The 12,016-nt window shown below is 41.8% G+C and overlaps 1 protein-coding gene across 4 annotated transcripts in view; it reads left to right on the top strand.

Moving 5' to 3' along the window:
- Positions 1-7,940, top strand: part of GCLC (glutamate-cysteine ligase catalytic subunit) — a 35,438-nt gene extending 27,498 nt beyond the window's left edge. For all 4 annotated transcript variants that reach the window (XM_030489371.1, XM_030489370.1, XM_030489372.1 and 1 more), the window contains 6 exons: positions 262-354; positions 1,083-1,187; positions 3,303-3,384; positions 3,481-3,584; positions 3,689-3,809; positions 6,295-7,940. In XM_030489371.1, coding sequence (XP_030345231.1) covers positions 262-354; positions 1,083-1,187; positions 3,303-3,384; positions 3,481-3,584; positions 3,689-3,809; positions 6,295-6,500 — 711 coding nt within the window. In that variant the 3' untranslated portion in view covers positions 6,501-7,940. The remainder of the gene's footprint in view (positions 1-261; positions 355-1,082; positions 1,188-3,302; positions 3,385-3,480; positions 3,585-3,688; positions 3,810-6,294) is intronic.
- Positions 7,941-12,016: the final 4,076 nt, after the last annotated feature.

Here is a 12,016-nt window from a genome sequence, read left to right on the forward strand (position 1 = left end):
GCTGAATCTCAGCCCCCTAATATCTTATATGTAATCCTCAAACAAAATAGTGTGAGAAAGTGTAATGTATTTGCTCCTAGGTTGGGTAGTTATATTATGGTTTTTAGGAAGTCATGCCACTTAGTTTAGAAACACTTCTCTAACTCGATTGGCTGTTCCTGGGAAAATATTAGGGCTCTAGTTATCTGCTTATTTTTCTTTGATTATATTATAGAATGATGCGTATCTTGATTCTGACAGATTATTTCATGTGCTTTGCAGAATATTCAGTCTACAAACTGGCAGACAATGAGGTTTAAGCCACCTCCTCCAAATTCGGATATTGGGTGGAGAGTGGAATTCAGACCTATGGAGGTAAGAAAGGCATCAGTACACACAAAAGCATATTTCCTCTTAAGTGGAGAAGTACCAGACATTCTGCTATCCAGTCTCAAACCCTTACTACTTATGCAGTGTTTTCTCCCCTCTGAATTGCTAGATGCAAGTGAAATGGACAGCAGTGTTTAATCAGATATGGACTGTGGGAATGTAACTGACAGGGGAATCCACTGCAGCACAGCAAAGCATGCTAATGGATTTGGAGTGAAAGGGAAAGGAATTAGGCTTGTATTAAAGCAACAGTAAACAAATCCCCATTTAGCTTCCAGGGACTGTATTTCTCCAGTACTTTTCCTGGTACTGAACAATTCCACTGTCATTGTTTTGTTTTTCACAAGTGCTTTCATTTTATAACTGTCTATTTCTGAGCTCTCTGAATATAATCCTTTTGAAGGGGAAATCTAAAAGCTATTATACATTTGTAATTACACGGTGAAGGTGCAGGTTATTAGTCTTTTGAAACCCAAGTGTGTTTTGGCGTTGGATTAAGGTTGAGTTTGTTGATGTATTTGTGTGTGTTGTGCATTTGAAGTCACTGGATGATTCCTGCTTGTCCATCACCATCTCTGCTAGCAGAGTGCGTGTGAATACAAGTACCAACATGAATGTTCGAGTCAAATTGTTTTAAACTCTCACAGATATTTATCTACTGCCATAAGTGTGTTCCCACTAAATTAATTTAATCTCTAATCCTTTCATGTTAGGTCCAGTTAACAGACTTTGAAAACTCTGCATATGTTGTGTTCGTGGTGTTGCTAACCAGAGTGATTCTGTCATATAAACTGGATTTTCTCATTCCTTTGTCCAAGGTAGGTGTGAAAGATCAGATCTGTTAGAGCTAAATGCAGGGTATTTGCATCAAGTCTGATTTTTATCCTCTGCAAGCTGGGAACTAACAGTATTTGTGTACTTACAGAACAGTCATTTTTATCTTTCAGTCAGTTTCTGTCTGTACCAGTAGTCTGAATCAATTCCAGCTCTGAAGTGTTAAACAAATATTTTACTGCTGTCTCGTGGAATTAAGCTTATAGACAAATACTGTGGTGCCTAACAGTGTCTTGACTAGTGCAAAAATATTGAGAAATACCATTGTCACGAGACTGGTTTTGAGATTGGGAAAGGGCATGTTTCCACCATTTTACACATGGGAGGCGAAATGCCCTGTGGAGGTCAAAATAAAAACTTCAGGTGTTCATTTTAAGGTGGCTGTTGCCTATGTCTTACTCTTTAGTTTGTTTGTATCGGATGGAGAAGGAAAGGAGGAGTTCAGCATGCTTAGTGTTACAGTGTATTTGAGTGAAAACAAATATTGCTGATTCTGGTCACAGCTGTGACTTGTGTTGAGACAGACCAACCGTGCAAAATGTGCCTTTTCCTTAATCTTGTTCTCACAGTTGTTGAACTGTTTTGTGTGAAACTGTCCTTGAACATCATCTTTCTGAGGCACCTGACCTGAAAATGTCTTTTTAAATGGATAGCTCTGCAATGTTATAGGTAAAATCAGTGCAGAATTGCAGTGCAGAAGGCTTTTGACAGACCGTATACTAGAAAATACTCCCAGCACGTAGCCATAATATCCTGTGTTTTTTCTTAGTGTTTTTAATTAAAATGGAGAAATACCCAAGTTGTAAACTAACAGTAATCATACTGTACAGCTGGTATGATTTCTAAAAGGAGAAATTCTCTTCCTGATGTCAGGGAGTTCAGACTTCATAAATAGAGCAGCAATTTAGCACTTAGAGTGCATAATTACATTGTTGTTTGGAATATCTCAAAAGCACAAATTTTTTAACTAATGAATACTAGTTGAGGCTGAAAAAGAGATGAGGTGCTGAAAAAGAGATGAGGTGCTGAAAACATTAATAGAGTTGGGGGGCTGGAGGAGGGGCATAAAATTGAGCTTGCCAAGCAATTTGGCAGGTCATGCAACACAGAATTGCACAACCATTGGTAAGCCTGCCTCTTTCAAGTAAATAATACGGGTTTATGGGGCTAACCTCACACTAATGTTTGCTGTCGGATTGAGTGCGTTGTACTCTCGTCTACTAGGACTGGAGTGCTTTCAAACTTTCAAAACAGCCTGTTGTGTAAGTAGGTTTCATAATATAAAATGAATGAAAACACTTTTGAAAACAAAGCTTTGAAAGGCAAGAAGTGAAGATTTTGCATTGCCCTTAATAAAAGGTCAGAGGAAGAATTTAGCAAATCATATCCCTTCTTCTGAAAACAATACAGTAAAGCTAATGTCTGAAAGCTGTGTGATGCTAAATCTATGAGAACATACCAGCCAAAGAATTTGGACAAAATCTTCCATCCAGAAAGACAGAGCAGTGCTTATGCTATTTGCAGAACATATGAGTAGTGCTTTGTCATTTGACTGTTTGAGAAGCCTGCAATTTAGAACTTCTTTACTAGCAGCCTAAGTTTGTTTGGGTATGGAATAGATATGATTCCCAAAGTTACTGGAATTCTGTTTCTGAAAGTTTGTTTAATACAGTGAGGAATCTTCTAAAGACTTCAATGACTTTGTTAATAAAAGCAGCAAACTGTGGCTAGGGGAAATGGCGATTTTCTTCTGTACTCATTCAAATGGCATCTAAATACACCAAGAAGTCTGCCAGATGGGTTGCAACTTGTTAATCACAGCTGTTCCTGTGTTTTCACCCAGATTTAAGATACTAACATAGCATGTTCTAACATAATACCATTACTTTTTCTGCTGGAGACCCAATTTCATAGAACATCATTTGTGGTTTTGTCCAGGAGCACTGAATAATGAAATTAAACTTCATCGCCACAGCTTAATCTGGTATGACTAAATAGTAATAGTAGATGTTTCAACTAACGAGACCAAAATGTGAAGGTTTGGGAGAATCCTAATTTTCAAAAAATGTCACAAATCTCTGAAATACTTCTTTTGCCAGGTGGATGAAAACATGAAGGTGGCCCAGAAAAGAGATGCTGTCCGGGAGGGAATGTTTTACTTCAGAAAAGATATTTGCAAAGGTATGACAGGAAGCAATCTGTTTAACACTCCTGTGGATGTTTAGTACATCTCTTGCCTTCTAACCATTTCTTCCTTTCCCTTTGTCATTTATGAAGGTGGAAACGCTGTTGTGGATGGATGTAGCTCTGCACAGAATGGGACAGGCACCAGCGCAGAAGAGTACACCTTAATGAGCATTGATACAATTATCAATGGGAAGGTCATAGCCAGTTGTGCCTGGAACACACCACTTTCCCCTCTGTTCCACCCTCCCAGAAACCAGGTTGAGTATGGTTTGTATGCTGATTCTGTTCTCTTACACAGGAAGGAGTCTTTCCTGGTTTGATCCCAATTTTGAATTCCTATCTTGAAAACATGGAAGTGGATGTGGACACAAGGTGCACCATCCTAAACTACCTGAAGCTAATAAAAAAGAGAGCATCTGGTATGTTTGACACTGTTGGACATTGACTTTGCTGGCATTTTTCCACTTGGACAGTAGTTGGGCTGGTTTACAGTTTTCGTTTGGGTAAACCTGGTGGAAGCTGTGGCTCTCTGGTTCAGTGTTGAATTATAGAATCAAAGGACTGGAGTGTGTTGTCTGGCTTAAATCTCATCCTGTATAATTCCGATTATGTTTTGTTGATCCATTTTAGAACTTAAATTAGGAGTGACTGATACAGTTACACTACCTTCTAAGCTATAGTTGTATCTCCAATCCAAGATTGCTCTTTTCAGCACTTACTGCCGCTTTTGCCAGTGTATTTTCCACTTTGTAGTAGTTCGCACATATAGTAATCCCCTTTGCTGGTCACTTGAATGTTTTAAAGAGTATGTGGGACTGGGTCTGATAGCCTGGTGTTACTGGTATGACTCCAAAGGATTCATAAGTCTAAATTTTGGTATGCTAGAGCATGGGACCTAGTCTTTAGCTCTCTGATAAGAAAGCTCTTCTGTAAGTAGCAACATTCCTTCAAGGCAGAGCAAACCAGTCTTCTCCCTTCTTCCACATGCTGCAGTGTTTTTGAAGGCAGGCAATATAATGACTCTTTATGCTCCTTTTTAAAATGCAGCAGTATAATGAGTAAAAGATGCAGGCTAAACTGGAATTCAGAGCTGGGCATGTATCACAGTCTGCAGCAGATTTATATCTTTCTGTGTACAGAGGCTTTGTATGCCTGCCTTGCTGTAAATTTAACTAGACAGTTGATTTTATCTCGTAAGTCAGGACTCCCTCCCCAACTCCCCCAAATTTTAAACTAAAGTGTTGCATTCCTTTTTAATTCTTGAAAATTGTTGTAGAAGCTTTTAAGTAAAGACCTTTCTAAAGCTGAGGCAGAAATCAGGACTTTTTCTTGCCTGGTAATTCAGTACTTCAGCAGTAGTTCAGAATGGTAGGAAGTTTTAATTACTGTATCGTAACTCTGAGCTGAAATGATTTTTAGATGATGCTTCTTAAGAACCAGAATCCACAGAATAAAAACCATTAGGTATTGTATTACTGTGCCATGATGTTTCTCAGCTGTGAGCTTTGGATTATTCTAGTTTACTCTCAATCTTAAATGTTCCTGAACTGCAGCCTGTCTAGCATGAGACATGTCCACAGACAATGGCCATTTTTCAGATTTCTCTCCTCATATGGTGAACACGAAGCACTTGTGAGAGTTAAACACTGGCACCTTAGCTGCTCTAGCTTTAACCTTGCCCTGACAGTTTATCTGTGCTTCAGTTGCGTCTTCTCCTATAGCACCTAGCTGGTGCGTGATTGCCACCTCTCAGTGATGCTACAGATTGCTAGGCAGGCAGCAGCTACTGACCACCACCAAATATTAATGAAGGCAGTATTATGATGGCAGCATCAGGTGATCCTGATGTGCTGTCCTGGTTTCTGGCTGGCTGCAGCGTCAGTGTGTTCTTGGCCAAACTCGGTGCAGTAATAGTTGTGCTTGATGATCGTTCACAAACATGACTTCCATGATTGTTGCCGTGTCCTTCTTGAAGCAGTTACACTTTTGGTCCCTGTAACATCATACAATAAGAAATAACTACAGTTTTATTATACGCCCTTTGAAAAATGTAATTCCTGTAGGTTTGCATGTTTAAATGCTCTTCATAGTTATTTCATTATATACCTTCTTGTTCCTACATTGTAGGATGTTTCTCTAATCACTTCTCATCAATATTCATAAGCTTGTAAACTTCTGAAGTATATTTTTGCTTCTGAACCTGCAATTCCTTTTGTCTCTCCTGGCTGGAGAGTTGTCTCTCACCTTTTGTCACCCTCTGGCACCTTTTCCCGATAGGCTTTTTGGGAGCTGTACACTGTGTTCGCCCTTACAAAGGATGGGGAGGGACTGGGCTGCCTGACCACTAGGTGTCTCTGTTGGTGTGAGCTGGGCTGCTCTCCCTTCTTATCTCGCAGTTAACAAACCGGAAGCTTGTATAGTGGGGAACTTGGGGAGCTGCCAGAGGGAGAAAGAATAGTAAGTCAAGGTAGACAGAACAAAGCTGGCAGCTGAGTTGAATGGATCGACTACAAAATTATTTCATATATACATATATATATATGTAGCTGTTGTAGGGGTGTCTATTGGTTCATCTCAGCCAGATTGTTGAATGACATGTTTAAGACCTCTTGCTATACAATCTGTTGGTAATACCTGTTCCAGTAGCTACTTCTCTCTGCACTGTCTCATTACAACATCTAAAAATTGAAGATCACACCAAACGAGTGAGTTTTAGACCATATCAGCAATAGCTTAATTATGCCTGCAGTTTAGCCATATCCAGGAAAAAAAATACATATTGGAATGTGTTTCTCATTAAAGCATGGACCATTTGTTAATTGTGTATATAATGCATAGAACTTGAGGTGTCATACTGCTATATTAGGTGTATAACCGTGAGATGTGACTTCCCCTTGCCCACAGGAGAACTGATGACAGTTGCTCGATGGATGAGGGAATTTATTGCACAGCATCCAGACTACAAGCAAGACAGCATGATAACTGATGAAATGAATTACGGCCTTATTTGGAAATGCAACCAAATCGCACAAGGCCAGGCAGAGTGCCCTGAACTATTGGGGGTAGGATTTAATAAGAAACAAAGCGGAAACAAAACCGGCTCTTTGTAATGAATTAATGTTTCTTAAATAAAAGAAAGTTTAAGCCTTTTAGCAAAGCACTAGCAAAGATACTGTGAATCTGGTACAGTTTCATGGTGTGAAGACCAAAACAGGGATACTGCACTATAAAGTGGGCCAATCTGCCTAAATATTCGTTAAGGCATCCTAAAATGGGCATATTCTTATTGTTAAGGTTTATACAATGTACATGTAAATAGTAAAATATTTTTATGATTAACATCAATGTATTTTAATAACATTGTATCTAAAGTTATTGTGAATTAGCTTGTAACTTTTTTATGCTTATTCTAGAAAGAAAAATCGTCCTTTGTAAATGTCATGGTACTTGTATATTATATGCATTCCAGTTACTGAATGTTTACTGTAATTTTTTTAACCTGGAATGTGCTAAGTAATCTACCTTATTGTGTAAGAAAAAGAAAAAAATCTTCTGGATCTACCTGAGTCGCAGATACTTCTTCCTTCCATTTGGGTTTTGAAAGTACATAAGAACACACAAATGCATGTGCATCCCATTTGTTAATCTTTACAGCAGTTTCTCAGTTGCCACAAGACCTGCATCCTTAAACTGTAAAACTCAGAGGAACGGATCTGTCTTTATTCGAATAACCTGCCTTCTGCAGATGCATTGTTATTTTTTTTCCCCCTGAAGTAAACGTGTACACTGTTGCAGTTTAGACATTTGCCTGATTTAACAAAAAAGCAGTAATGGGGCAGACATAGTACAGAGAGAAGGAAATGAGAGCTGAACATTAAGCTCTCCTTACAGAGGAGCCAGAGAGACCTGCTCTGGACTTCAGTACTCCTTCACTGCTCTTTCTCCCACATTGCTGCCGTTCCCACAGTCAATAGTGGTGCAGCACAAAACCAAACATCTGTTCATTCTTCCTGAAAGTTGAGTTTCTCATTTGTCATTCATTATAATAAATATTTCTGTCAGCATGTTTATTTCCTGTAGGTATGGACAACTTAATCCCCTCTAGAAAATAGTTATAAAGAAATCACAGCTACTCCTTTGAATTGGGAGTCAGTGCTGGGAGTGACTGTAAACTATTTAAAATTTAGCCATTGCAACTGTAAATAAAGCAACCTTAAGGGGCCTTTTTGATTTAGCTTCCTAACTGACTTCTAGAAGTGAATTGCGTTATGGGTAGAGAACGCAAAGCTTAATGTAAGCACATATAAAATACCTAAGGTGTAATGATTTTTTAAAAAGAACTAATGGAGAAACTGCAATGAAGAGGTGCACTAAGAAGCTTTTATGTACTGACATTAGACTTTGCTCTGTGTTCACAGGTGTGCTTTAGGGAATAAAAAGAGCGCTTTTCTCCTGCTGTGGTGGATTTGTTTTACTCAAGCTGTAGGCCTGTGCTCATTTAGTTTCTGTAATAAGGAAATAAAAATAAAATTTGCAGTATGTGTTGGTCACTTGCATGACTTGAGCCCACGTTTTCAGATTGAAAGGAGGAGTGCAGTACCTGGCAACTACAGCTCATCTTATCTACTCACTTTGTTCACATTGAAACTCCTCAGGACTCACAGCAAATGGTTTACCACCCCTGCAACAGAGGAGTCCTTGCCATTGCCATAGTAGCATCTGTCCGATTGCACGGCATCAGCTGCTATGCTTGGAAGACCCCTAAAAAAAGTTGAGTGCTTTCCTGATGGTATGGCATCAGCATATGTCCTTTTTTCCCTTTCAGTTGAGATTAAGTCACCCTTTTGACCTATAGTAGGTGGCTACTGTGTTGTAAGTGAAAGCAAATTTTGTCATACTGCCTGAGAGATGTGGCTGGAAAGTTTCCCTCATGAATTCTTGCATGCATCATTTTGGAAAGGGTGAGAAAGATCAAACACAAAGCTGCTGCTTATTTGTTGAGGTGTCTGTGGTTGCAGTGTCTAAGGAGCTTACATTCCCCACATGAAGTGTTAAGGTATGTGCTCCAGCCTGTTCTCCATGGTCTGGCATGGTGAAGGCTCTCAAGGCAAACCAGAGCTGCTGCAGGGAGGGGCAAGCTTTTCCACTAGTTCTGAATATGCCTTAGAAGTGGCTGTGTGGTATCAGCACCTGCTCCGAGGTGAAGCAGCAAGCCTTGGGCCAAGCCTCAGGCTCTGGCTGACCTTTTGCAGAGAGCATGAGAAGCTCCTTTGGGTTATGAATTCAGGATTCTTGGTCCTGCAGTCATGAGGTTTTTCCATGGAAATAAGTGACCTTTCCAACAGCCACCTGAACAAAGGGAAGGGAAGAAGCACCAAGCACCTGAGGTGAAACGTGATTGTTCCTTGCCCAAAGACCTTAGTAATGTGTCAGTCATGGCACTTCCTGTAATTGATGCGTTGGCCCCAGTTCAACGCCAGTAATTTGCTTCATGCCTTCAACTCAATTCTCAGCTAGAAGATCCTGTTGGCGTTTCCAGAGGTCCTGATGTTATAAACAGTACTCTGATACACAGTTTTCTCTTGAGAGTCAAACTACTTGAGTATGAGTGCCTTTATTTCTGGATTATTCTAGCTATGCTTTTATCATGGCCTAAGTTGTCAAAATGTGACTCCTTTTGTATGCGCACAGAGCTCTGTGAGCAGTTTGCCTTTCTGGGACTGGTGCTTCAAGAGCTTTGTACGATACTTCAGTCCTGCAAAAACAACCTGACTTCTGAAACAAGCATCATGCAGCTTGTAGAAGGTGCACTGGGGTTTCCTGAAAAATGACCTCACCTTTTGTTTGCAATAACTTTGTTTAATAGTTTAAGTGGATTATATTTGGTGTGCTGATAGGGTTTTGCAGCAAATTGAGAGAGACTTCCTGCTGCATGGGAAGCTGGTCACAGGAGCAGTGACAGCTGAAGTTATTTCAGCAGCTACCTGGACCTTGTGAGCTGCATTTCGGCAGGAAAGGATTGCTGCAATCCCTTTCCAGGAGCCAGGCCCTTCAATCTGGCTCTTAAGGATAAACAGCAGCACATTAACACATGCAATAACGGGCTAGTGCGGATGTTCGCTACTCCAGGAGAGCAGATAGGGATCAGAAAAACAATAGTTCCCCCTGCTGCAGGGGGTATCGGAAGATGACTGTAATGCTGAGCAGTGCAAGAGCCTGTGCTTTACAAGAGAACAGAAGCCAGAATACGCATTTTGAGCATTATAGCAGAAACCCTGGGTCTCAAGGTCTGAAAGACCTGGTGCTTCATCAGAACTTTCTTGAAGCCACTTTGTGGAGAAACAAACAACATTTGTAAACTGCGACCTTTGCAACGAGTGTACTTGAACCTTGATGGAAGATGTAATTCCCATCACATGAGCTAAGAGACGGCAGCGACAATCTCATCTCCCTTTAAACAATGCAATGCCTTTCCTGAAGAAAAGTGTGACTGACCATAAATGCTGGCTACAAATGAAACAACTGGTTAAAATTCTATGGCTTATGTTAAGCAAGAAACGGCTATGAAGTCTTTTCTAAGTCTAACTTAGAACACAGTATGTTAATTTAGCCCTTGAATTTAGTTACGTATCTCAAAGATACTCTGAAAACTAGCCATTACATGACCTAAAGGGAAAGCTGTAATCAGGATGGCAGTGACAAGGTAAAAGTGACCCCAGTGAAGCAAAGTGAGAGTAATATCCAGAGGCACGTTGTGCTCAAAAAACACAAATGAAAGTGTTGGTGCATGATAGCTCCTCATCTCTTCCAAGAGTTTGTGTTCTGGCTGGAAAACTGCTAGTTTATAAAATATTTAAGCAACAACAACTGTTCCTATTCTGGAGTAGGTCCAAGCTCCTGTTAAATGCATTAGATCGGAACAAAGCAGTTCTATATGAGAGTACAGACTTTGATGAAGGCATCTTAAAGAGTGCCTTGCTCTCTGACAACCGCCAGTCTGTGTGGAAGTGAGGAGTTGCTCTGTGTATGTTGCTCTGGCAGGTCTCATGTTCCGAAGAGGCTGGGGGCAGCAGGGAAGAAAGCATAAAGGGGTGAAGTCTATCCCACTTTCTCCCCACTCTCTGATATGTGCTGGGGAAGCAGCTGTGCCAAGATAACCTCAAGCCTTCAGGTTTGTTCTTCCCCTTGAAACATTTACTAGGTTGGACTATATGCCTTCCCATCCGTTCCCATCTGGCAGTGCTGGGCATCTAATCCCTGCCAGTTGACTCACAGCATGGGCATTTAGAGGCCAAAAACCTGCATTACTTTCCTTGGCAGTGTGAGGACTGGGACTCCTTACCCGGAGACTGTCACACAGCTGCCTAATGAAAAACAGGAAAGCCTTCCAGAAAAATCCCCCTCCACTGAGGGGAAGCAAGGCTCGGCAACACCCACATTTCATACCCTTCACCCCACTCTGCAGTGTTCCTGTGTGTTACTCATCCCTCTGGCATCAGCTACAGCACATCCGATTTCAAATGTCAATAGGACAGATGATCAGCAGGGATGTTACTGGACGGAGGCCAAGCAGGCAGCCGGCTCTCCCGACCCCCCTTGATGCTGGTGAGCAGAACATGTGGCTGTGTGGTGTTTTGTCTCGGACACAAACTGGACTCCTGAGTACAAACCACGTTTGTCTGTAATTCCTCTCCGCTGCGGGGTGAACTAGAGCAGCGCAATATAAACTCTGATGAGATCCCTGAGCTACGGCAGTGTTAACATCGCCAGCAAAGCGCAATAACCCCTGCATGGAGAGTGGAACACCAGCCAGCGTGCTCGCTGGGGCACGCTGGTGGCGCAGGCGGGGATTAGGCAGGGAAAAGCTCACTGCTAAGCCCAGGGCCAGCCCTAGGTGTCCTCCTAAGTTAAGCAGCAACGCAGTGAGCTGAAGAGGGAAAATAACTGTTTTCTGGGGTGTAATGAGAAAAAGGAGGCAGAGCCACAGCGGTATTTCAGGTCCGAATCCTCTGCGCATTTTGGCCCAAGTTTCTGTTCATGGGCTTAGCCTCAGCCCGTGCGGCCGGTGCAAACCTCTTCACGCCCTGGTGCCCCAGTGACTATGCATCCTCGCCTGCTGCCTTCCCTCCAGGAGAGCGGCTGCCCCGGGGGACACCCGGCCAAGGGCCATCCAGGTTGCTGCGGTGTGCAAACGTCCTAGAGCAGGGCAGACCCGGTGTGTGTTTCAGAGGGTTTGCCATGGCACAGGCTGGCAAACAGGCCAGCCCATCCCTTTCAGAGGTTCAGTTCAGCTGCACAATTGCGCTGCTGGGAGCAAAACTGCCACTGTCTGAATTAAAATGTGCCAGACATGAAAAATCCTGAACAGCCACGTGAGGTGGAGGGGAGAATTCCCCTTTAAAATGCAGTTAGGTCTTGCTCTTAAAGTAACCAATTCTAGAGAACAAACTTCACTCACTGTTTTAAATCAGATCCGTCTGGGCCTTCTCTTATGTGTGAAATAACACATTTCAAATTGTTGTCTTTTCCCTCTACCTATGCCACAGCCTGGCTGGCACGAATCCCACTGCTTCTACTGGGCATTTCCAGAGGCACAAGCGAACAGCAGAGCTCCAGAAGGGAGTGT

This window comes from Strigops habroptila, chromosome 6 (genome assembly GCF_004027225.2).
Source record: "Strigops habroptila isolate Jane chromosome 6, bStrHab1.2.pri, whole genome shotgun sequence".
In the NCBI taxonomy this organism is placed as follows: domain Eukaryota; kingdom Metazoa; phylum Chordata; class Aves; order Psittaciformes; family Psittacidae; genus Strigops; species Strigops habroptila.